The sequence below is a fragment of the Fistularia commersonii genome, chromosome 2, assembly GCF_037954325.1.
Source record: "Fistularia commersonii isolate RoL2024-O1a breed Wild chromosome 2, RoL_Fcom_v1.0, whole genome shotgun sequence".
Classification (NCBI taxonomy): Eukaryota; Metazoa; Chordata; class Actinopteri; order Syngnathiformes; family Fistulariidae; genus Fistularia; species Fistularia commersonii.
The window spans coordinates 2,272,376-2,298,298 of record NC_141285.1 but is presented as its reverse complement, the minus strand read 5'-3'; the positions used below and the strand labels follow the sequence as shown (position 1 = coordinate 2,298,298).

General features: G+C 41.9%; 1 protein-coding gene across 5 annotated transcripts in view; it reads left to right on the top strand.

Annotated features, from left to right (window-relative positions):
* Nucleotides 1–25,923, top strand: part of rmdn2 (regulator of microtubule dynamics 2) — a 42,376-nt gene that overhangs the window by 5,649 nt on the left and 10,804 nt on the right. For 4 of the 5 annotated variants that reach the window (XM_086164295.1, XM_086164277.1, XM_086164303.1 and 1 more), the window contains exons 3-10: nt 11,101–11,281; nt 11,431–11,533; nt 12,469–12,529; nt 21,308–21,383; nt 22,088–22,165; nt 23,980–24,078; nt 25,637–25,690; nt 25,779–25,859. In XM_086164295.1, coding sequence (XP_086020421.1) covers nt 11,101–11,281; nt 11,431–11,533; nt 12,469–12,529; nt 21,308–21,383; nt 22,088–22,165; nt 23,980–24,078; nt 25,637–25,690; nt 25,779–25,859 — 733 coding nt within the window. Of the gene's footprint in view, nt 1–11,100; nt 11,282–11,430; nt 11,534–12,468; nt 12,530–21,307; nt 21,384–22,087; nt 22,166–23,979; nt 24,079–25,582; nt 25,691–25,778; nt 25,860–25,923 lie in introns of those variants that run through there. The other variant, XM_086164312.1, reaches the window with a different exon arrangement.

The following is a 25,923-nucleotide window of genomic DNA, read 5'->3' as shown; positions in this document are numbered from 1 at the left end:
AAGACTATGACGTGATGACATCTTTACTGTTATTCACTAATGTGTTGAACACACTTGATCCACGGCTGACGCAATTCATTTTCCACGACGGACGTTTTCTTTGTCGCTAATTCTTTCTAAAATGAAAATACTTTGAAACTCTACTATTCCGATACCAAGCAAATAAATAGAGAGGTTACACACATGATGTCGATGCAATATACCTGTCTATTTATTATCCTGTATATACACCGAGCCGGGAGTTCTCACTGCAAAATTTCACTGTTCCTGCACAATGAGAATTAAAAATCTTGAATCTTATCAGGTCAGCAGCAGGTCAAGTTCCTGCACACTTGAGCAGCGCTCTCTGGTGGAGGACGATGCACATTACATTTTCTGGTCGAAACTCGTCAATCCAGCGCTCACGGCCACGCTGCACACTTTTCAGTTTCCAAAATGCACGCTTTTGAATGACTGAGGCCACAATTACAGGCTGCATTTTTTCATGGAGTCTGAGAAAATACTGCTCGACATAATTGCAAGTTAAAAGGGAAACTATAGATTTTACATTGATTTGCCGCAAAGGGAAACGAGCAGAAACTTAATAACTGAGCCCGGGTTAAGCTGGCAGGAAGAGTGTGTCGAAATACTACCCGTGGTTAAATGGCTATTGTAAATAGCCATTTATAGTAAATATTTGAATATAACTAAAGAAATAACAAAAAAGAAAAGAAATTTGTCAGTGAACAGTTGATTTTCTGAGGGAAGAGAAGGAAAAGAATGAGGCAAGAATTTTTAATAATCCTTTTTGTGACTATACTCTGTTGTGAGAGTGGTGTAAATTAATGTTTTCATCGTAGTTTTTTTTTTCTTTCATATTAACATTGTCTTTTGAAAATTAATTTATCAGATTTTAAAAATCACTGTCTATCTTGGCCCGTAGAACACTCCAAAAGTACCCAACAAAAACAAATAAACCAAAAGTGAGAAATAACCTGCGAAATCTGCAAGAAAATACCTTTAAAAAAAAAAATGAAAAAAAAAACACTGGGATTCATTTATTTGATTATGTATCCTAGTAAATGCATTGCTATCACTATTTGTTGCTATATTAGTCAGCGGTGTGACAGTGCACTTAAAAAAAATACCTTAAAATACCTTAAAAAAAAATAAACTAGGATTCATTTATTTGATTATGTATCCTAGTAAATGCATTGCTATCACTATTTGTTGCTATATTAGTCAGCGGTGTGACAGTGCACTTAAAAAAAATACCTTAAAATACCTTAAAAAAAAAAATAAATAAACTAGGATTCATTTATTTGATAATGTATCCTAATAAATCCATTGCTATCACTATTTGTTGCTATATTAGTCAGCGGTGTGACAGTGCACTTAAAAAAAATACCTTAAAATACCTTAAAAAAAAATAAACTAGGATTCATTTATTTGATTATGTATCCTAGTAAATGCATTGCTATCACTATTTGTTGCTATATTAGTCAGCAGTGTGACAGTGCACTTAGTTGTGCAATGTTCCTCTTCAGTTTCAATGTGACACATTGTAGGTCTGTCTCCATGCGGAATCGCTTTCCTCACTTTCTTTTGTGGTAAACGCTACGCACTGAAATATATTTCCGGTTTTCCGTGCCTGCGGTGCGGTGATGAACAGCTGACTAATGGAGGACCACATGCCCAGTCATTCACCTCCCTCCCCAGCCCATCCCTTGAACTCTCGCCAACCCGAGCTAACATAAACAACAGATGTGTCTGTTGAATGGGCTACCATTTGAATCTCCGCTTATAAAAACAAATATTTCCAGTTAATTGACGATGATTAAGAAAAGATTTTCTAGCGTTCAGCCGCCAGGGTGGACTTTTTTTTTTTTTTCTTGGACTCGATAGATTCGAAGATCTGTCTTGAATCCGGCGATCAAGGAAGAGAATCGCAACTTGAAATAGTTTAGATATTTGTAGATTTCAGATGTCGCTGAAATCTCATCTTGTCGTTCGTACTTAAAGTCCTGACATTGTTTGCATTTCTGCAGAGTCTGCAAAATTGCCAAAACGTGTGAATGAGACTGTGAATAGATTAACATCTCTATGTGACGTGAGTGAAAGAATGAACGCTTGTAAGCGAATAGGAGAGTGAGTGGTTGTTTGTCTCGATTTAGTAGTTTTGAAAAAATCCACATACCAAAAATGCCCCAAAAAGAAAAGATGATATATTTTACATATAACACACACAAAAAAAAAAAAAAAAAAAAACGTATTCGAGCAATATGATGTTTGTTTACCGGCGATACCAGATGAAGAGCCTAGTTTTTTGCTCGGAATGTCACGCATGTGAGGATGCATTTTTTTTGTGTTGTATTCAAAATAAATCAGCATTTCTGGTGCACAGATTTTTTCAATCCGTACACTAATTTCAATTTATTTATTTTTTTGATCCAGAACCCATCCCTAACTGGGTAGCAGATATGCATGGGTTTTTCTTTTCTAATAATAATAATAATAATAATAATACATCGGATTTGTATAGCGCTTTTCATGGTACTCAAAGACGCTTTACATGTGAAAGACAGAAGAAACATACACACAGTTTTCTAGTTATTTGACATGTGAATGATGCATGTCTATGTGATGCGTAAATTAAATGTTGCGTCTCTAAATGCCACGTGGACGAGAGAGTGAAAAGTTATGTTTATATCAGTGAATGGTTGCACGTCTATTGATGAAATGCATGACCATCATGCTGTTATTGGACCAATAAACCATCATGGTATTACTTACTGACCTTTTCCACAAAAAAAAAAAAACTCATCCCATCCGTCATCTCCTCATCTTATCAGCAGTTTGTATCTGCATGCACTTTATACTTTATAGTTTAACATGACTTTTTAATTTACTGTTAATTAATTTAATTACTGTAATTTACTGTTTAATTTGCACTCTTAATATTTGCATTTTCTTCATTTCATGTCTTTGGGAATGTGAGAAATGTTTTCTCAATTCTTCTGTACGTCCAGTACATGTGGAGAAATGAAAGCAAATTCAAAAACCTGTAGTTCACCTCAAATGAAACATCTGTGTCGTTCTGTACTCTGTGTTCTCTTAGAATCATTTACAGCGCATTGATTGGAAATTATTTTCAGCAACAAACAAACCTTACTTACAATCGCGGTGAGAACAGTTTTTTTGATATATGTGCGCTTTATATAAAATCACTTATCCGTGCAGAAACCAGCGAATGCGGCTTTCCCATAATTTCTCACCGTTTGAATTTTTTCAATTCATTTATCAGGCGTCTTGAAAATAAAAATAAAACGAAAGTTAGCAATAAATAAAACAAACAGCAGAAAGTCCAGCCCAACCTTTTATCAGAAACTAAAATTACCCGTCACAGCTTTAAAATAAGGATACAAATCCATCATTTATAGATTATAATGGGATGCAACCTGTCTTCAGACATTAGGAATAAGCATTTCAGTTTATTTTCCGCAGGTGTTACCAGCGCCTCCTATTGGTCAGGAAAAAGCTTTTCCGGCTTCCCTCTAGCACAGGGGCGGGCAATTATTTTTTCCATGGGGCCACATAAGAAACATAAGATATTGTGGAGGGCCGGGCCAAAAGGCTGAACTCAATTCTGCATAATATTAATTGTATTTCTTTATAAAAAGCATTAAATAGCACTGTTTTGAAAAGCTGGCAAGAGTATATGTTAAAGTTAAGCAATGAAAAAATGAGGTTGCCTTACAAAAATGTATTCATTCAAATTTCTCAACACAATGGTAGACAAAATTTTAACATTTTTTACTATTTGTGACTCATTAGTGAACATTTTCAGTCACATTCACTTCAAAACACATTTTGAGTTCCATATACTGTTGGATAGTTGTGTAAAGGTTCTGAGCATTTTAAAGACATCACAATATCGTCTTTGTGCACCAAACATTAAGTAAGATACAACATATTGACTGTCACTGAACTGTGATTTTGAGAAAAAGTGTCCCAGTTCACTGTTATCTGGTGCCTTAACATGCCTACATTTGTGGTCTGACTACCTCATTTGGTGTTTTAAAGTTCTTTTTTCTTGTTCAGTGAGAGAAATCTGATCTCTGCTGGGCTTTAACGAGTGCATCAAAGTCAGGTTGAATGTCTGAAGTGGAGATGCGAAGCACAGCTGACAGATGATCATCAGTGAGAGAGGATCTATACCTGGATCTATACATCTGCTAGAGTCTAGCAGATGTGCCGCGCAGTCTTTGAGACTGTCGGCTGCATCGAATGTTCATAATTACTGCGAAGGTTATGATTCATAAAAATCACGTCACACCACCTGTAATTAGAGAGCCTTTCCTGATTTTTTTTTTTTTTTTTTTTTTCTATTTTGAGAAGAAGGGCAAGAAATTCATGGCCCTTCACCGATCACAGTGTTTCACTTATGGAATTTTGATTTATGGATGGGGCTCATTTTATCTTGAAATTAAAATGTTGATTTATTAAGTTATCATACGGAACTCAGTGAATGTGTGCGAAAAACGATATCACTCCTGCTTGGACGCCGGGTCTCGTCATGTACTTTTTTCCCGGGATGTCATTCTAGAAAAACTAATCTTTTCAAAGTAGTTGTGCAGAGTCTTTTTTTTTTTTATTATTATGGAATCAGAGCAATAACAAGACAGGTTTAAAAAAAAGAAAAAAATATTTGCAGAGATCTTTCAGTCGGGACCAGTGTTGGCATGTTATCTATCTTGGTATTCTCACCCTCGCCGGAGAGCATACTTTCTGCAGAAATGCTCACCGGCTGCACGGAACACGGCGTGGCGTGACATCCCACGTCGTGGAGCGTGACAGCGTCCATCTAAACCCCTCAGACGCTCGAACCCACCGAGTGAAAAGGTTAAGAGTTCGAGCCGTTCCGTAAACTCCTTATGCCTCGTATCAGCTCCTTTTTCGAGCTGCGTCTCTCCAGGTAAGACCCATCAATCAGCCCACCGGTGTGCCAAGCTGTCAGAGGCCTCATTTCAAAGTGTCTTGTCGGAACTTGTAATTCCTCGAACAGTATCCACTGGCTTTTTTTCACATCTCTTGCGTGTAGCTCAAGGATATTACCGCTTCCCATCCCTTTTACAAAAAAATTGCATTTACAGCTATGGATCAAGTTGTTGATTTAAGCGGCGGTTTAGTTTGGTCGGTGACGGGCAAGCCCGATCAACACACGTACGGATTTTTTTTTTTTTTTTTTTTTTCAAAGGCGAGCCAAAGAGGTCCATTGTCTGCGTTGCGATTAAGAGCTTTAGTTCAACATCCCTCCGACGTCTTGGGAGGCTTTGCTCCACGGCTCTCGATACCCGTGTCATTCACATCTATGTCCTCAAATTCGTGTTTTGGGTGAGAGGCAGCGAGACGGACGGCTTGGTTCACTTGGGTTTCAGTGGGCAGTGATTTGCATTACAGTCGTTTGGCAGACGCTTTTATCCAAAACGACTTACAAAAAGTGCAATTCAGTCACCGAAGATCTGAAGCACCAGTAGTCGGGAGTCAGAAGTGACCACTCAGCCAAGGAGCCATCTCAGAACCATATACATACATTCATTTCATCGTTCATTTCTTTTTTCTGGGGTGGTTTGGGGGCTAAGTGCGATTAGTAGGGTAGTGCTTGGTGAAGAGGTATGTTTTCGGTTCTGACCTCTGTTCCGCCGCCGAGGAGCCGAGCTCTGAGTGTTGGGGTGGACGGTCGCCCAGAGGTGGCAGATCGGAGGGGACGGGTTGGGACATGTGGCTCGACCATACCCTGGAGATAAGACCGGGCTGTCCGGTTGGCGAGCACCAGGGTCTTGAACTTGATGCGGGCGGCTACCGGGAGCCAGTGTTGGGACAAAAGAAGGGGAGTTGCGTGGAAGACTTCGGGATAGCTGAACACCAGGAGGACTGCCGCTTTCTGAATGAGCTCCAGAGGCCTGATGGTCAACCGCTTGGGCGCCGGCAAGGAGGGAGTTGCAGTCGTCCAAACAAGAGATGACGAGAGCCTGGATGAGTATCTGCGCTAGATTTAGATGTTGGATCTGGATTCATGGAGTTCCCCTTTGACTTGTCCTGCACAACTTTATCCGAGGAGGCTAATTGAAATGTCTATCTTCAGTCATTCATTATCTGTCAGGTGTCAAACTCGAGGCCCGCGGGCCAAATGTGGCCCGCCATGTTATTTTAAGTGGTCCCGGAGAACGTCTTAAAAGGTCTGATTGTCCTAAAATAAATCAGTCAGACGTATGCATCGACTACAAACTACAATTCCCGCCATTAGATTGCAGTGTATTGATATCAACAAGTGGAATTGAGAAATACAAATAATCCCTAAATGTCCAGGAAGAGAAAAGTCGATGCAGATGGAAGGCTGTTTCAAGAAAGATGGAAATGCATAAGAAATATTTTGGATTTGAATGAGTAATAAAATCAGAGTTATTTAACATTAAGGAGTAGTTATACTTATTTTACATTGCGGGCAATTTATGGTAACGCTAGCCGTTGCTTTATTGGGCTTGTGTTCGTTTTCTCAGCCATTTGAGCAATTCTGGGAAAATATGAACTGGGAAAGTATCTGTTTGTCACATTTCTGATTAATCATTTTGTTTAACACACTCTGTATCCAAGGAGCAGATCGGGAACCACAGCATTTCTACGCTTACATTTAGAATATCAGCTCTTGTCACTTTCTTAATTATTAAGCTGTCATCATTTGGCATCTTTGTACTTGCATTGGCATCACATCATACGTCAGTGTTGACATGAGCTTGTATTTCCGTTAGAAACGTTCAATCAGCTGAAATTACATTTTAACATTGAATTCATTTTTGTTTTCTTTGACGACGATACGCGGTCGAGTTTATCGTTGGCTTATTTTGGGTCGTTTTACCAATCAGCCTCTTCGTGAACCAGTGTGAGTGCAAGAGCACCACCGAGATCATTATGTGATAAATTAGTGACATGCTATTTTTCCTCCCAAGTTTTATTTTTGTTTTTTTCCCCTCCTTTGGCTCTTCAGAAACCAAGCGGAGCAGCATCGGCGAGGTGGTTCGGTAGCCGATCGGTGGGAAAGTTCACCTTAATATGGAGTGAATCAGTCCCAGCCAAGCCTTTGGGGCAGGGGGGGGGGGTTTAAAAAAAACAAAAAACAAAAACTGAACTCTGTTGTCCTTTCGCTACTGCTGTAAAAGAAGGCTCTCATTGGTCCTGTCGGTAGAGCAACACTTTGATTAAGCTGCATGCTCCGAGGGACGGCTGCGTTGGGATAGTAACTGGCTTTTTTTTTTTTTTGTTTTCAAACGGCGTAACCGAGGAGACTGCTTTTGCTAAAGACTTGAGAACTCCCTTCATAGCCCCTTGGGTTCCCTTTTTTTGAATAGACGATTTCCTCTTGGGAGCTGCTGAAAAGGAAGGTTAGAACCTTGGAGACTCGGATAGATTTACACTGTTTAGAGAGTGTTTCAGGATGACTTTGCATCAGAAGAAGCACTACGTTACGAGTACACAACGGCAGTCCTTAAAGTCCATAAAGATGACTTTTATAGTACAACTTAGCTCAGCCAGAATTAAAAAAAAATCATTATTGATGTTCTGACAATAAGATAATGTCACAGCTTAAAAAAAAAAAACCTTCATGCCTCAGAAAATACACAGTGTCCCTTTTTTCAATAAAAAGTAAATCAAAGTAAAAGCCAAAGGCATTACAGCTGAGCATCAAGACACGTATGATTTTATATATTTATATTAAAAATCATATATGTCTAGATATACACACATACATACGTATGCATATATATATATGTGTACACATATAAACATGTGTATGTCTATATACATAAATATGTGTATATGTATGTACGTATGCATATAGGAGTATGTATGTACGGATATATGTTTATACATATATATGAATATATATATACATATATGTGTATGTATTTATACATACATATATATATATATATATACACACACACACATATGATTCGTTGTGGCAACCCCTGAAGGGAAAAGCCAAAAGAAGACACATATGTGTGTGTGTGTGTGTGTGTACGTGTGTGCGTGCGTGTGTATTCTGCCATTGCATGCACTTACTTTCAGTTTTTAACTATGTACATATTCATATTCCAGTGTCACTTGCAGATTCATGAAGAATGGCAAATGGTCTCCTCCTATATCGTGCTTTACTTTGATTTTTGAGCATTTAATAGTCATTTTCTAATTTCATCTGTCCTCTTTTAAAACATTCGATCACATTATCATTTTTCAATCAACCATTTTTTCCATTCTTTGCAGCAGGATATTATATATATCGTATACTATTGATCAAGGTATCGCCGTCCCATTCAGTTTCATCCGTGTTGAAATGACAATATGACGCTCAGCGTGTAATATTGTTATGATAACGCCGGTTCTCGCGGAGGCCTAAGTATATGTCGCATAAACGCTTGCAGTGAGACGGAGAATTCGAGCGTCCTTCGTCTTTCAAGTGATTGATGAGCCATGGAATGGCGTGACAGGAATGTGCTGATCACTCAGTGCTGCGCCGCCTGACTCTCGAGCTCCGCAAAGTAAATAAGTGCAGAGAGGCAGGTAAAACGCACCGCTGAATGAATAAACGGACAAAAGAATGAATGAATTAGGGAATGAATGAATGACACAAGTCCAATAGTATGACTGTCATAACGAAGCCCAGCCCTGTTTTTTTTCGCCGGCGTGTCTCTGTTTTAAGCTGTAGGCAGACAAGGAGGAAGATCATACTCGTCAGAGTAAACACACCAGAACATCCATTCAGGGTTTTTTAAGCCACGGCACAATGGCCAATAAGACGTTTAAGCCTCGCGCGCAGCTTCCGAGGTTTACTCAGGGGTTAGAGTGGAGAGGGTTTTAGAGCTTTGGCCAAACATCTTGAAACGAAGGTTTAAAAAAAAAAAAAAAAAAAAAAACAGGTTCAGATTATAAATGCTGAAATGCCAAACGCTGGATTTGAATCGTTTGCTCCTGGAATTGCTCTTAACCGTTATTATCGTTAGGCCGTTTATTAGTAGAAAATATTGTTATAAGCTTGAAATGCATGATTTCTGTCGCAAATGCAGAGGTGTAGTATAGTTATATGTGTAATGTTTACATTATATATCGCTTGGACATCATGGTAAGAATGCAAAATTATGACTTTATAAGATAGGATAAGATAAGAACAACTCTATTAATCCTGAAGGAAATTGTTGTGCCAGAGTTACAGAAAATATAACAGTAATAAATAATAAAAAGAAAAAGGCAGAATTAGAAATAAAAATAAACTATAAACTATAAAGTGTCTCAGTGAAACTATAAAGTGTTTCACTGAGTGTTTATGGTCTGTGCGTCAGATGAAAAATAAAAAATCAATCTTTGAATGATAGTGCATATCCAAAATTTGTGCAGACCTCATATGCATGTTCCTATGCATCGTGTATTTGCAAGTGTATTTGCAGTCCCTATGTCCTCTATTGTAAGTCGCTTTGGATAAAAGCGTCTGCCAAATGTAACATAATGTAATATGCACATGCGGTTGTGCGTCTCAACCGCGCATTACGTCCTGACGGCTGCGCTTCTGACCGGTGGAGAATCTCTGCAGCTCAAAAGCCCTCATGTCACTCATCTAATCACTCGGGGTTGAAGGTGTGTGTGGCGGGGCGGAGTCATGCATTGCCCTGCGGCGCGAGGCACCTGTTGGCTCTGTTGTGTTTGTGTCTGTGGCTCGCTCCAACACATCCCTGCAAAACCATGGCTCACAGCTCAAAATATTCCCCCCCTAACCGCCGGTGACGCACACGCAACCGCCGCCAACTGGCTGTTCATATTTTCACCCCTTGTCCGTTTTTCATTTCTGACCGTTGGCTTAATATTGTATTTTTTTACTGCCGTTTCCTAAACGTCGCCACGAGGTGTGTTAGTACATATTTACAGAAGTCGAAAGAGCATCATAAAAAGTTTCAAAGCAAGCGCTGGCGTGCCTCGCCCTGGGAAAACAAGCCTTCATGTGTTTTTGTAAAAAAAAAAAAGCCTTCAAGTGTCCACGTTGAGATGTCAGAAGTCTCTTAAAAGCTAGTATTTATAAACAACCCGATGACCAACTGGTGCAAACAGACGAAGCGCTGTTAATCCCTTTACAATCAGCACCTGGAAAACAAAAAAAATTCACCCCTAAAACATCGCGCTTTGCAATTATCTTCAATGCTGGGTGGTTTTGCACAAGCAGGAAACGGTACCATCTAATTGTCTAATTCGTTTTTCCATCTCCGTGTTATTCATTTACTTGCTTTTTAAACTTTATTCTGCAGCAGTCAGTAGCAATGACATATCTCTGATTATAACACAACACCGCGATGTTAACTTCCACCCACAGCCGCTACAGGACACGCCACACCCTGCAGACTGTTATTCTTGTGTCTGCCATTAAACAGAAAAAAGTTGTTTATTATTACTTTTTTGAATGTTTTCCAGGGAGCGGTGGAACTGTTAAATATGTACCAAGCGATGTCGGCCAAAGAGAGCAGAAAGGAAGCCAAGGAAGCGCCATTTACAGTGTGTGGGGGGGTGTTTTTTGCATTTAAAGGGGAGATTATGCAAGGAGCGCTGCTGATCTGGTTTTTATGAATTTGGGAAGGAATAAATTGGAAAAAATACGTGAAAAACATCTCACTGCTTTCCAACCACTGTGACATCGCCCCCCCCCCCAAAAAATTCAATTTAATAAGCTGTTTTCTTGACATGTCCGTTGGTTTCATGGAGAAGATAGGAAAATATAAAAGGAGAGGTGTTAGCATACAGGAATATGTTTAGGCCCATTTGTGAAAGCTGGATGTGTGTGTGTCAAAGGTTGTTTTTGTTTTTCAAAGAAGTTAAAAACAACACACATAAATACTTATACGCATCGATAATCTCCCTCTCATTCCGTCCACGTGTGCACAAATCAGCGGGAAACGAGGATCATGTCGAAACCAGCGACACGGTGACGCTTCCAGTACGGTTGAATACGTCAACAGCGATGGCGGAGGAACGGGGGCCGGGTGAAGCTTACTGGAGCTGCTTCATCTGCATCTGTGCTTTCAGGTACATGACCGCCCTGACAGACTCGGAGGAAGGAGAGAAAAGCGAGTCGGAGGAAAGCGGCGACGCTCTGCGGACCCCCGACGAGCTATCGGCGCTCCTGGAGAGGATCGATCTCCTGCATCGGGGCACCGAATCGGACAAAAGGGAGAGTCTCAGCATCCTGCAAGAACAGCGAGAGGAGGTGCGTTAAATCGGGTGTTTAACCCCCCCCCCCCCCCCCCCTTGTTTTTTTTGTTTTTTTTTTTTTCTTTTTTACATTGAATATTTCCTGTTTGCGATCCCTCGCCGCTGAGCGCAGAGCCGTGCAGCTTAACACATGTACTTTTCTAGTTTGGACAGAACTCAACATTTCTTTGGCGGCTAATCAGAGCTCATTGTGATGTTCATGACATCAGTTCTGCTTTGGAGGAAAAGAAGACGCATGCAGCAACAGGTAATGTACGACTATCGCCTTCATTTTGTAGTATTGCTCATCCACCGACCTGCTCATTCTTAATTTACGGCATGAGCCCGTCCTAAAAATGACAGTATTTAAGATTGCACAGATATGCGCGACCCATGCTTAATTTTTAATGCGCACACATTATTTTTTAAAATGAAGGGATGAATACGAGCAAACTAAATGTATGAGTTTCCATGTATAGCAGTTTGGGGAAATAATTAAAATACAATCATTTGCTCCATCAGCCCCCATTTTGGCCATTTTTCATAAAGATACAATTACATCGCATGAAATCTTCTCGTAGCTCGCTTCAAAAGGCGTGAAATGGCATTTCTTAAGAAATGACCTGAAACCCGAGATGCTATTTTCATAGAGGGATGCCCGACTGTTAGAAAACAACACAAACACCACCAATTGCATTTTTAATATGTTTGTTTCAAACATCCTCAATAACTCTTTTACTCTTTCGAAAGGCATTATTCTCGTTGTGTAAAGAAACAAATGTGATTATTTTCCAATTGATTTTCAAACCCAGTTTCAGTCACTCTTCCTATTTCACACTTCCTATTTTTTACTAAGTAGCATATAATCTGTTTTCCTCTCAGAGGCCGCAAAACGCTCCCAGTTAAATGATGTTTTCTCTGTCACCCTTCCCCGTAAGCGTGACAGGAAATGCAAAGCACAGGACGTGCAGAACATATTGAACATTCACTTCATCGCTAACAGAGCGGAGGAATAAATAGACCTCGACCTCCTTCTGAGTTACATGTCGTTCCTCTGCCGCAAATTAACGCATTATGTTTTCGTTGTGAACGAACTCCCCGGCTAATTTTCCCCTTTCTCCTTTTGTCGCTCGGGTTTTGGGTTTCACTCATGCCATCAGTGCAGATTTCCTATCTCTTTTTTTTTTGTTTTTTTTTTTTCAGGAAAAAAGGTCGGCGAGGAGGCGGTAACGCTGAACCCGAGATGCGCGGAGAGCCATCAGTGGTAGGTTGGAACCGTCGGCGCTTTTTTTTTTTGTTTTTGTTTTGTTGAGCTGAAAGTTTGACTTTCAGCTAAAGCCGTGAGATGTGATAAAAAAACGCAATCGCGGGTACTTTCCCCAGATTGACACCGGCGTTTGTTCTGAGCGGCACATAAGCCCTGCAGCGTCAGACACACAAGTGCATTTTTCCTTCGAAAGGTCGAATGTTTTCAGTCTCCGGAAAGCGCGGCAGAAAATAGTGGCTTTCAGCGGAGCGATGAGGCGCGCTCCGTAGGCATGCACATTTGTGAGATAACAGGTTACCTCATAAATATCTTCCACTCGCACCGCGCCCCCTCATCCACCTCGTAGTGTCACATCCAGTTTCAGGAATGTAAACAAAGCCTAGTGTAGCCTCCCTCTGGTAGAATGACAGCTATATAAGCGCCGTTGCGCGTCTCCTCTGTCGGTGGTTGCCTAACAGCCGCCGCTCTCATTCACAAAAATTGGCCTTTTTTGCAGAATAACAAGTACGCGGAGCCGTGGCGCTTGTTATTATTTTCACATAGCGTCAAATCTGAAGAGTTGATGCAAAATCCCGAGGCGGCCCTCTGCCTCAATCGGCTGACGTAGAAGGAGAGATGGGAAGGCACAAAAAACATACATATAACAACGGCAGTGCTAACAGCTACAAAGTTGTGGCGCTAATATAATATTGAAATAATGACGGCCGCCAGGCACGGCCGCTGCAGTGGATCAAGCTACGCTCACCTGGAATCTGCGAAAATGCATTGGTTTATGGAAGAGTGAAAGGAATTAGAGAAGTGGGCGGTAGGGTTCTGAGAGTTTTTAAAGATATATGGGGCGTCTGGATATTTAGGGCTTCATTGGCAAGGAGAATGATGTTTAAATTCCACTCTGAATTATTATTATTATTAATAATAATTACACAGGGAGCCAGTGCTGGGAAGCCTATACAGCAAAGACGTGATCAATCCCTCATGTCAATCAAACCTCAGTCGTTCCTCAGCGGGGAAAAATGATTATTTTTAGAGCCAAAAGCCAATTCTAAGTTAAATTAAAAGGCAAACCAGCAGAGATTTTTTTTTTTTTTTTTTTTTTTTTTTTTCTTTATTTTCCCGTTTTCCTTCCTGGTAGCTTGTGAAATCCCCGTGTTTTTTTAATTAGTCGTGCAGAGTGGGCCTGGTGGCATGAATCCTGTTAGTATTTGTGCAGGCCCCAGTGGTGCATTCCAACTCTGAAATCATTGCTCGTGTCAAAACTTGACTGTTGATCACACATGGAATCCACGGGTGGACTAGAGGTACAGATTGCACCAGATGCAACTGCATGATAAGCTTTCCAACCGCTGGAAGAAAAACACAGCTAGATTATCTCGATTGCCCGTCGCACTTTTGTTTCCCCCTTCCGATGTTGTTTATTATTTTAATTAATTTTCTGCCTCGCTCGCTTGAAATCATGTGATTCCTTTTTTTTTTTTTTTTCCTCTCTGCTTTATAGCCTCGTGAAGGTTTTTTTTTTTTTTTTTTTCCTCCAGGAAAAACAGACCCCTCCACCTGCCAGCGTTCGCTCAGTTCGTTAGGAAATAATTAGCGTTAGCTCATGCACATACCGCAGTACTTGAGACGTCAAGTGAAATAGAAGGCATGTGTTTGTTTAGTTAATTAAGAGTAACAGCTTTAAAAAAGCTTAATGTTTAATCCTATATCCACTAATGGAATTTGTAAGATCCTTAAACCGACCGGTGAGTTGAATGGACAGGACGGAGTACGTAAAGCCGCATTTGGAGACGGGGGAGGCGGGCCGGGACCTGGGACAGCGTCAGGCGCTGTTGCAAGGAAGCGACTGTTTCCTTAGCGTTCCAATGCCGTGAGAAAAACTTGTCACTTCTTTTCCTCTGCGACGCCCAGATTCTCGCTTCTTGGCAGAGACGCGTCGTCAGTCAGTTTCTGCTCTCCTGCTGGAACTACTGGAAAAGTAATTTACATAACCCGAGTGAATAAATAGCGCAACCTTCGTCATCCACCCTCATTTCTGGACGGGGGTCAAAATGGACGCTTGCCATTTTTTTTTTTGTTTTTATTTTTTTCTTCACTTTTCCCATCGTCTGCGAGTCCAATCTGATGCAGATGCAGGTGGAACGCCGCCAACCTGGTCGCGGGACGCGACGTTTGTTCAGAGGCGCTATTTGGCAGTTTGCGATGACCTGCTTTTGTTAAACCAGTTTTGCACGGCCCGTATTTTCAAGTGACACAAGTATCAAGGATAAATATCTTCGTGGTGCGAGCGGTCCGCACACCGCCGCACGCTCGCACATTCCCAAAAACCGATGCCCTGAATAAATAACTAATGCGAGCATTCTAAGACGCTGCTTAGCCGGAGTGTTGACAAGTACAGCTTCAACAAACCTGATTGTTTTCCTTCACTTAGGGGCCTTTTTGAGTGTAGAATCTGAATCTGAATCGCGGTGGCCTCAATTCCCTGACCAATCGTTTGCCGCGGGGAACTGTTGAGCACCAGTAGCTTACTCTGGCATTCAAGGCAATAAGCCCTCTGCTCCCAGTGGTATCCCTGACAACACACACACACACACACACAGTTTTCGAAAACACAGCTCGGTAAGATTTTATTTAACTTGAACAAATTCTGACAGACCCAGCTCATCATGTACATATGAAGCGGCCAACTCACTTTAAGCGTCCCCACGGATCCATCGGATGCCTTCGCTGTCCTGTTCTGATAGGCCTTGAGACTTAACGCTTCCTCTTAAGTCATCCGTTCATCATCTATACCGCTTAGCCTGCCTTCTTCTGTGTTTCTTGGGTATGTTTCTGCGCGAGAGGCACGGTTCACCCGGGATCGGTCACTCAGTCGATCACAGAATCGCCTATAGAGATAAACAACCGTGCCCGAGTTGTAACGTCTGACATTGATGGAATTTGTACATATATAAAATTGGAATACCTACAAAATTTCTCAAAAGTAACTTTGTTTTGGGCAGATTTGTATGCTATTGGTGTTGGTTAAATAATAAGCCTTGGCGATACATTAGCTCAGGGGTGTCAAATGTAAGGGCCGCGGGACGACAACGGCCCACAAGGGGGTCCGATCCGGCCCGTGGAATAAATTTACAATTTGAAAAAATACATAAAACTACTTTTTTTAAATCAAAAATGCAGTTTCCTACATTGTCTGCACGTTGTTTTAGTCAGCGTTAGCAACATGACGCAACACGATGCGACTCAGAACTTACAGCAGATGGCAGCGATGCAGCTTCCGGGTCTTTAAATACCATTTTCACTTATTGTTAGAAATGTATCCGCTTTTCCATCGGCTCCGACACCTTCGTCAGCAAGATAATGTTGTCAAAAAAGGAAAAGTGGACATGGAGTGTCGGGGTTTCTAAGAACAATCGACCACTCCTTATTTGTTTCTGGAGGTTAATAAGAAACCTGTGTGCTCGGTGTGGACGCAGCAAGTTTCAGTGCCACTGTGAGACTCGGAAAGGCAAAAAATACAACAAATGCATTTTTTCTTCATGAATCTCAGATTGTTTATCATGTTTGGTTTAAAAGAACAGTTCATCACATCGAAAGATTTTTATCATTCACCTGTTAGGTAATTTCGCTATTATTATACTCGTCCGGCCCCCTTGACATCTCATTCCTAGCAACCCTGGTCCAAAATTAAGGAAATCAAAATCCCACCGAGCTGCCTTTTATACTTCAAACGATAGATTTGCATCCCACAAGTTGGGAGATGTTTACGAGCCTCAGAGTTAAAACTACCTCCAGCTTCCTTTTCTGGTCGGCCGTTTGAAGACCCCGGGGTGATGAGTGAATGCAACCTCTGCGTAAAACTCATCACTTCACGAGAGATTACGCACACTTTCCCCCTCGCCGCCGTGCACAAAACGCCTGAAGTCCTTTTCCAGGAAATCTGGATAAGGCCTATTCTTGGGAGCGTTGTTTATGAGGGTACCCGAACCAAAATACAAAAAAAGTACAATTTAGATCGACGCGATAAACGTCTCAAAAATATCGTGGAACTAATTTAACTGAGGAACAGTGCGCTTATTGCTGAATTTGTTTTTCGAATCGCCGCCTTCGTCTTTCAAGGAATATTCAAAGCGCCTCAACTTTTGCACACTTAGAGATGAGATTAAGACATTTAAGATACAGCTAATGTTTTTTGATCATGTTATATGAGAATCCGAAACCAGCAACTAATAAAATAACATCCCTCATTTCAGAGGACGTGTTTCCAACACGCTTCGTCCCTCAAAAGCACTGAATAGAAAGCGTTATTCTTTTGGCTTCAGTGCTCCCTGGGACTAAATCATCATCATCGCATTATTAAATAAACGTGTTTTTTTTTTTTTATCTTCACGAGGAATACAAAATATAATCCACCGCCGTGAACATTTTTTTTTTTTTTTTCATCCCCCCCCTCCATATTTCTGACTCGACAGCGGCTTGGCACCACCAACAGCACCAAAGGTGTTTATCATCATCCAGGCCTCTGCAGCGTTGACTCATTCACCGCAAACTTCTGCAGTCTGTCATTCCAGGCTGGATGTTTGACTGCTCCGTTTCCCTAAAGTTACAGGGAGTGGAATTACGGGAGATTAAGAAGAGATGACGACGGTTTGGAATAACCGTGCAGTCTTAGATTACCAGGAAGTGGAGTCACGGGCGACGCGTCCCTTTGCTCGACGCATTCGTCCGTGGGTTTTAAACGGGATGGTCGCGTTCTTGTTTTTTTTTTTTTTCTGATAGCTGTGTTTTTCCCCTTAATCCCCACCGTGTGAATGCAGCCCATGAAAATCCAGTAGCCGCCAGTGGTACAATTACCTGTGGATTAAGGGGAACCAGCGGGGCGAGGTGGGGAGGTGTTTCGCCTCCACCTCTGCAAACACAGCTATAATTTTAAAACACGGGAGCCCCCTCTTGTTGTCACCACGACGATAGTGTCGCTTTGTCCCTCACCCCGGTCGCCATGGAAACTCCCTCCCTCTTTGAATGGACTCAATGTTTGGATTGAAGGCTGAAATCAATCTGCTGTTTCCTTCTAGCAGCAGACACTCAGGGCTTTTTTTTTTTTTTTTTTTCGTTGTTGTTGTTGCCCGCTAGAGCCACGGTAAAAACAAGAACCGACCTTGCGTAAGTTAGCGTTACGTCTTTCCTCCCACCCTGTCAAGTTTTCAGCCTGCCCACCTTTCCTGCTCCTGATATATCCCCTTTTCTTGCCCCAGACAGTCGGAGGGAGAGTTTTTTCCCCAACACAGAGAAGAAAGAACAAACTGTTGAAAGGCCCCTGAGGGTAGAAACACCTTTTTTTTTTTTTTTTTAACACTTTCACAGAACTTCTTTTAAGCTCCTTCACCTCATTTCTCTCCCTATTTTCACCGGCCGTTGAAAGGTTCTCTCTAGCGCGACGAGACCAAAACTTCCCGCGTCCTCCTCGTCGGCGCAGCCAGACGTGACGAATTCACGAGTAGCGCTCAGACACAATTACTGGATGTTTTTTGGATGGTTACGAACGCCCCCCGCGGTGTAAATCTACCGGGGGAAAGTCCAGGTAGTCGGACGAGCCGGGGATGAACCGCTCCGCCACTGGCGTCCAGAAGCTGTCTTACTCCGCGAGACAGATTGAGTTATTACCCGCTGAATAGTTATGTCTCCTATCAATCTGCGGCGAGTAGATGACATCGTCAACATTGAGCAATCCTTTCCCGCAACCTCCACCTGGGCTCACACACCGACGGGATCTTATGACATAACTCCTCAGCTAACTTATTTATTGCTTACTGATTTATTGGAATGAAATGACAGTTAAACAACAGAAACAACTTTTTTTTTTTTTTTTGACCTATTAATGTTTAAGGTTTCTCCAGTGTCAAATTTGCAACATTTTGCATGTCATATAGAGACAAACAACCATGAACTCTCTCATTCATATTATAGATTTACAGCCATTTATACTCTTTTTCACAGATTATATAGAGACAAAAAAACATTCATTCTCTCATTTACATCATGGACAACCAGTATTAGCTGCAGCGCAGAGCAGGAAATATGAAGCGCATTGAAGAAACCCTCAAGAGACACCATGGAAAAATATTTAACAGGGATGGTAAGAAAGGCGGCGAGAGACGGAGATAATGAGACGAACGAAAGTCACCCGAAAGTTTAGATGAGGAAATATGGCGAAGCTTTGTAACGCTTGGGAGACGAGGAAAGAGCGGTGTGTTTACCGCGGCTAAAAACGTTAGCAGCGGACAGCATGAAGCCAAATATCATAAGGCGTCACCTAAAGACATGACAACCCTGTTACGTGCTGAATATTGGCAACAACCAATCTACTTCAATAAACCAGCCAGCGCTGTTATGCTAATAGTTATTCTTTGTTGCAATTTGATCTAAATTTCTTTATTTTTTCTTTTGTTTTATCTTAATAAGGATACAATAATGTGCAGAAGTGTACATAGATTAATTTTATAGACAAATGATACTATGTATAGTTGCGTTGGAGAGTGGTGGTGAAGGGGCGCGAAATGTTTTCTTCTTCCAAACGGGGACGTAACAGAACATAATTCACGCTGGTGCATATTTGCATAAAACCAACATGCAAACCCCACACGGAAAAGCCCCCCTTTACAGAATCGAACCAGGGATCTTTTTGCTGTAGAACTGCAGTAGCGTCAAAAGCGTGCAAATATCAAGCCAATCACAGTAGATGATCTTGGATCATTTGGTTGACCTTCAGAACAATATTTTCCTTGCAGATGACAGGTGTGACTACCGAAATTGAAGCGTCTCACTTTACAAGGAATCCAACATTTACTTACAGTTATTCAAATGTCTCAGTTTGTATATTTAGTCCATTATATGTGGCTCATCCTGACATTGTCACCACTATTTTCCCAACATCCCATTTGCAAGCGGGAGATGTTTTGTTTTGTCACGAAGCCAGTAGTGTCTTGTATATTTTGATTGCTTACTGATTGTCTTTTTTTTTTTTTTTTTTTTTTAATCAAGTGATATAAAAAAAAAAAATCAGCCGAAACAACATCGTCTCAATTTTGTAATTCCTTTTAAAAAAAGCTGAGAAAAGATTTGGAATATTTCACACCTGCTCACATCTAAAGACAAGTTTTTACAGTTTATAGTTGCATTCTAGTCTCAGACTTAGATTTAACAAAGGTCACTATTTACAAGACTATGGCTATTTTTTTTTCCCACCATGAAATGTTTTCACTGGGTATTTGCAGAGCCTCTGCTATTTCAGTCCATCGCTTCCCTTCTCCACTTGGTCGTGATACTTTGGAGAGTTGATGTCGTACTTTTTTTTTACATCTTTCTAGATGTACATATTAATCAGGACGTCCAATGCCACTCTGGTCTACCAGATTTCCTTTTGCCGGTTTTGTTAGCACTCATCTATTGGTTGTATATTGCGTCATGTCACTGTTAAGACTTGCAATAATATCAAACCCTATTGTCGTAAGCTTGAGACTAGGAAAAGACAGATCCAGAACAGCTCAGATTACCACCTTATGCTGCAACTCCCGTAAAACTCCCTAAAATTTCCTTCCGACTTCCAGTTTTTCCAGTCTGAGATCGTGGAAATCTTTAGATGTAAGGCCAGCATTATCCAGCGTAACCATAGTCTCACCGAGCAGTAGCCCGCCGCTGAATCATACCCTGCAAAAAAAACAAAAAAGAATCCACTAACACAACTCTCTCTCACACACACACACACACACACAGATTTAATCTACCATTAGCACCACCATGTCAGACGACACTGTCAGATGACCTTTCTACTCGCTGATCCTTCGTATGAAAAGGTGTTTATGTCTCTGCGAGGTGTTTGACCGAGCACCAGCAGGATTAAAGCAGCCTCGCGGTGCAAAACACTTTGATCAGCCTTCTTCGCTCCTCTGCAAACCCCCAGCGTCCTGCTGACTTCCAGATCCCGAAGCTGAAATCGCTCTTTGTCCCTCCCCCCCCTCCCTACTCTTCACCTGCCCGTCGGTCTGAATCGGCCATAATTGGTAGCGAGGGAAGAAGGTCCCCGCCAAGGAGGTCCGATGGTGACCCAGAGGAGAGGCGGTGTGGCTTGATCATGTAAAACTAGCTGTTGGTGGCATTGCCATCCAACATTAAAGAGCGATAAATCCTCAAAATAACATATAAGACACGTGGAGGATGTGGGACTTGATTTTTGGTAGCATGATGTCAAACTCTGGCCCGCGGGCCAAATTTGGCCCGCACAGTAATTATATTTGGCCCGCAAAGCCATACCAGCTGGCCCGCCGGTATGATCTGCAGTGCATGGATCGCTAATTCTACAAATCCCAGAATTTTCTGCTGGTGTTTTGGCACGAAAATCACCACAGGACCCATAAATGCCCTCTCCTCAGTTTACAGTAGTCATAGCGACCTTATGCTAATACTGGCACCCTGCTACTTAGCCAGAAAACAGGATTTGCATGTGTGCAATATTAAGTTATATATTGTATAGCATTAAGCTATGCTTGTTCCATATTTAGCTTTGAAGCAAAACTTGTTCGGGTCCATATGAAAAGGTTCATTGTTAATGTTGGCCCGCGACTTTGTCCCAGTTTTGAATTTTGGCCCTCTGTATTTGAGTTTGGGTTAGCTGATGATCTACAGACCCGGCTCCACTTCCTCCTCCGCTGTCGACGAACGATAAAGAAACCAGAAACGTCCCTGAATCGCCCTCCTCTTACATCTTGGATGGATGTCTTTCAGGTACGCCATCATGTGTGGAATTATGGCAGAGTACGACACGGTGCAAAACAAGATAAAGAACGGCTACATCTTCAAGGCAAGTGGTCGCCGGCGCATCCCTCCGCAACCCCTGCCGGCTTAAACCTCACGGATAATTCCGGCAAATCCGTCACTGCATCAGGATATTGTCGACTCAGCTGATGCGTAGTTGCATTTTTGTTTTTTCGCACCCATCTAGGAATCCTAGTATATCCTATGCAATGGATCGTCGTTTATGTGCTTGAGCCCAATCGGTAGGAACTCGGGTTGAAAGTGTGGCCTGCATTTTTGTGCTAATATATTTTGGAAATGTCTTCTCCTGTTTGAGGAGTAGTGGGAAGTATCAGTAAAGCGAGTGAACCCCTCCCACGGCCTCTCAGTTGCATAAGACCGTGTTTGGAACAACAGCACGTAGCATTTTATCTCCTGTCAGCGGCTTCCTCTAAACACAGTGTACCTGCAAAACTCTTTGACAGGTGAAAGAGAGAGATAGAGTGCCAGAGAGGGAAGATATGAGAAGAAGAGAAAAAAAAAAAAAAAAAAAAAATCCCGTAGCGAGAGCGAATGGAAAGGAAAGGAGGGAGTGTGCGTGACAGGCAGGTGTGTGTGGTCGAGATCGCGTGTGTGAGAGGTGCTTGTGAAATACTTGTGGGTTGGTGAAGCAGGACAGATCAGGTCAGAACAGAAGGCGGTGGAAACAGCAGCCGTGTCGTGAATCAACAGCGAAAATCTGCTCTCTTGTCTTCTCGCTTCCCCTCCCAGGATCATCTGGACAAAGCCATCCAGCTGAAGCCCCAAGACCCCATGTCCTACTACCTACTGGGCCGCTGGTGCTACGCCGTACGTGACCCCCTCCACCGCCACCGCCGTCCAAACGTGCACGACCTCTCATCTCCTTTTTGCAAACACGCCCACGGTTTCCGGTTCCCCCGACGTTTGTTTTCCCATCTCGGATGTTGACCGAGCGCCGCATGAGGTCAACACCAGCCATTGTTAGCCGTAAATCAGATCGGAGCGAGGAAATATTTTCATCTCGTTTCTGTTTCGCCTCATGCCGTGCCGGGCCGGGGGAGTTTTTTTTTTTTTTTTTTTTTTTTTTGCAAACGACCCGCCTTGTCATCCAGTCGGTACAATGGCTGTTTAGATAAACTAATTTGATTTAGCAATAGGATTTATGGAAATATGTGTGTCGGTTGCCAAAGTAGCTGCCAGATAGGAAGAAAGATATCAGACTGATTGCTTTCTGGGAGCGCAAATTTGGAACAGCAACACCTGATGTTTTGAGGGATTGAGTTAAATGGCTCGCCTTTGGTGTGTGTGTGTGTGTGTGTGTGTGTGTGTTCAACAATGATCTACTGTTTGTGTTCAGCAAGCGGTCCGGTTTGAAAGCCCCCACGATGACGCCAAAGGAACGCTACACCTGCAATTAGACGCCGCGTGAACCAAGCGTTCCCCAACCCGTGGAAAATAATGCAAAGTCACAATCTGGAATTTGTTTTCTTGGTTAAAAACAATTTTAGAAAATGATGCAAAATGTAACACATGCCCTATCTTCCGACATATTTCAATTGATCTTTGCAAATTTTCAGACTCAAAAACGGTGTAGCATCACTGACCTGGGCTGGATTTCCATTTTTTTTTATTTTATATATACCTTAATGTCCTAGAAAGGTGTGCTGAAGTAAAAACTGCCAGTGTTTCACGAGTGACGCAGCTGCGGGTCGCTGTGGTTCCAGTCGGCGGCAGCCGAATGCGTCGTCTAACTGTTTTTTTTTGTTTTTTTTCTTTTTAATTTAACAGCTGATCACCTTGTGACAATCTAATATCGCTCATGTGATGCCAACCTGTTTTCGTGGCACAAGGAGCCACACAAAGCCCGCTAGATGTTCGCGCTTTTCCCGGCATAATGGCGATCTGTCGACGAAATAACAAGAAGCCTTATTTTATTTAGAAAGTGCCGAATCCCGAGTTGTGAAATGAGTTTTTCCATGTAGAGCAAGTCTGGAATGCACACTTTAAAGTTCTTTGCAGAAAGCAAACACCAATCACCCCAATATGAAACATAAAGACAACTCATAATTAATAGAATTCTATAAAAATATTGATTTTTAGGCATTTAAGAAAATCTTCCCCGTTTTGATTTAATTCCACATTGTAGATTTACCTGAAAAAGGACAATTTATCCATTCGTCTTTACAGATTATTTTTTACACACGAGGAAATGGAGAAAATTAAATGGCATCAATCGTACAAAAGTCATAAAACTTTATATACATCACCCGTCCCGTGAAGGACTTCCGACTCGTAAGGAAATGCCTCAACTTTTTTTTTTTTTGGTTTTGTTTTTTAAAGGCCAGAATGTCCCGACGGAGTGCTCGGGAGAAATTTCTGAAATATCTGAGCGCATCCGTCAGGAGCTCGAAGCACCCGAGGTCATAAAAAGAGTTTGTAAATGCTCTTCCTCTCAGCGGGGATGGGTTTCCTCCCCGCCGGCAGCACCGCGCCATTTCTGTTATTGTGTCACGTGTCGATGTTGCAACTGAACATCGCATATGTGCACGCATGTGTGTGTCGTGTGTGTGTGTGTGTGTGTGGTCTTTAACTTCTTTAACGTCATCCCTGTCTTTTTTTTTTTTTTTTTTTTTGTTTTGCAGGTGGCCCAGTTATCCTGGCTTGAGAGAAAAGTCGCCGCCACGTTGTTCGGAGAGCCTCCGAGCGCCACAGTGGAGGAAGCCCTGATAAACTTTCTGAAGGTGCCTCGTTCGGATCCCGTGTATTTACCGTCGGCTTAATGCGCGTTCCCACATTTCGAATGTTTATATAGTTCAAAGTTGTTGCTTCTGGCTGATGTTCCTGCCCACGCCACCCCTCCCCGCCTCCCGTGTCTCATGTATCTTACCCATCAATTTCATTTAAGTGTTCTCTGTTGCAACACGTCGCTCGTGACCTCACCGATGCCTACAGAAAAAAAAAAAGCCTGTCAAAAAAAAACTTCCTGCTGCAAGGGTTTTGGGGGGAAAAAAAAAAAAAAAGAATCCGTACCCGGAACAAGTGTTTACCTTGGCCCCCTGAGGTAGAGATTTTATATACTTATATTTTATGTAACATATATGTTACATAATATATGTATGTAACATATATTTTATAACATAATTTTATAACATATAATTTTTCTAACCCTAACCCTAACGCAACGTCTTAAAAGGTCTTATTGTTTGAAAATAAATAAGCCAAACTCGTGCATTGATCATAAACTACATTTCCCACGACTCATGCCCATCATGTTACCCGCAAAGTGACGGCATCCCGCCATGACATTGTAGTTTATACACATAATGCACTTTTCGACAAAAATACAAATGATCCCTAAATGTCCAGGAAGAGAAAAGTTGATGCAGATGGAAGCTTGTTTCAAGAAAGATGGAAGATTTTGGATTTGAATGAGTAATACATTCACATTTGTTTAACATGAAGGAGTAATTTCATTTATTTTACATTTACATTTGGTTTCATGTTGTTCCATTCATACTGTAATGTTGCACTGCAGCTGGTCAGGGGTGTCAGTCAACCTCGTAGCCCCGACCGTCACCTGGTTATCGGTATTTGGAATCGTTGTAGTTTCTAACAGAAAATTACTACGATATTTTCCGAATTAGCAGCCGCTACTTTTTCCGCACAGTTTGAGCACGAAAAAAAATAAATGAATAAATAAAATAAGGTATGTATTTAATTAGAAAAATCTTTGTGTAAATATCTTATATTAGAAATGGACGCTCGCAACCTATAGACAAGTGCGGCCTTTATATGTATGACTTTTGTTTTTTCTAATTTAGTGGGTTGTGACTTATTTTCTCAAAAGTCTGACTCAATAGTCGACAACAACTTTTTTTTACCAAATAAATCCGACCCTTTTTGGTCAGAATTAAAAGAGGATATTTGTATGTTTCACTCCAAAAGCATCAACTGTTACCAGCGTCTTGTCCACCTCCTGCTTCATAATAAGAATAATATCTGATTCAACACTAATCCAAGAGTCGACAGCGTCCAGAATCCAGTCTCTGGACTTTCCCCTTTTTAATTCAGCGTCCTTTATTTATGGATGGAGCGAAAGACGACGTGAGGTTAGTTGATGTCGGAGAGAAGAGGATGCAGAGAAGCGAGGTTGGACGGAAGGAGGCGATTGGCTGCGATCATTTCAGTTCGCATCGGATCCAGTTTAAAACAACATGCCTGCTTTTATTCTTGTATCCCGTTTAGCCGTTTCCCGCGGGAAGCTGAACAGAACCTCTCTCCTCCTGTGTTTGGATGCAGGTGGAGGAGATCCAGCCGGCGTATTCCAAGCTCAACTACGTATTCCTCGCCAAGGTCAGTGGCGATCCGCGTCCGGCATGCGATCGGTGACGTTTTTTGTCGTTTTTGTTTTTTCCCAATGTGCCGTCTGCTCGTCCTTCAGTGCTACAAGGACGTGGGTCAGAAGGCCAGGGCCAGGGAGATGTGCGAGGCTGCTCGTTCCATGAAGGGCACCTCCAAAGAGGTACGAGCCGTCCCTCAACATTATAATCAGCCGCATCGTCGGAACTCAGACTAAACACAGCCTT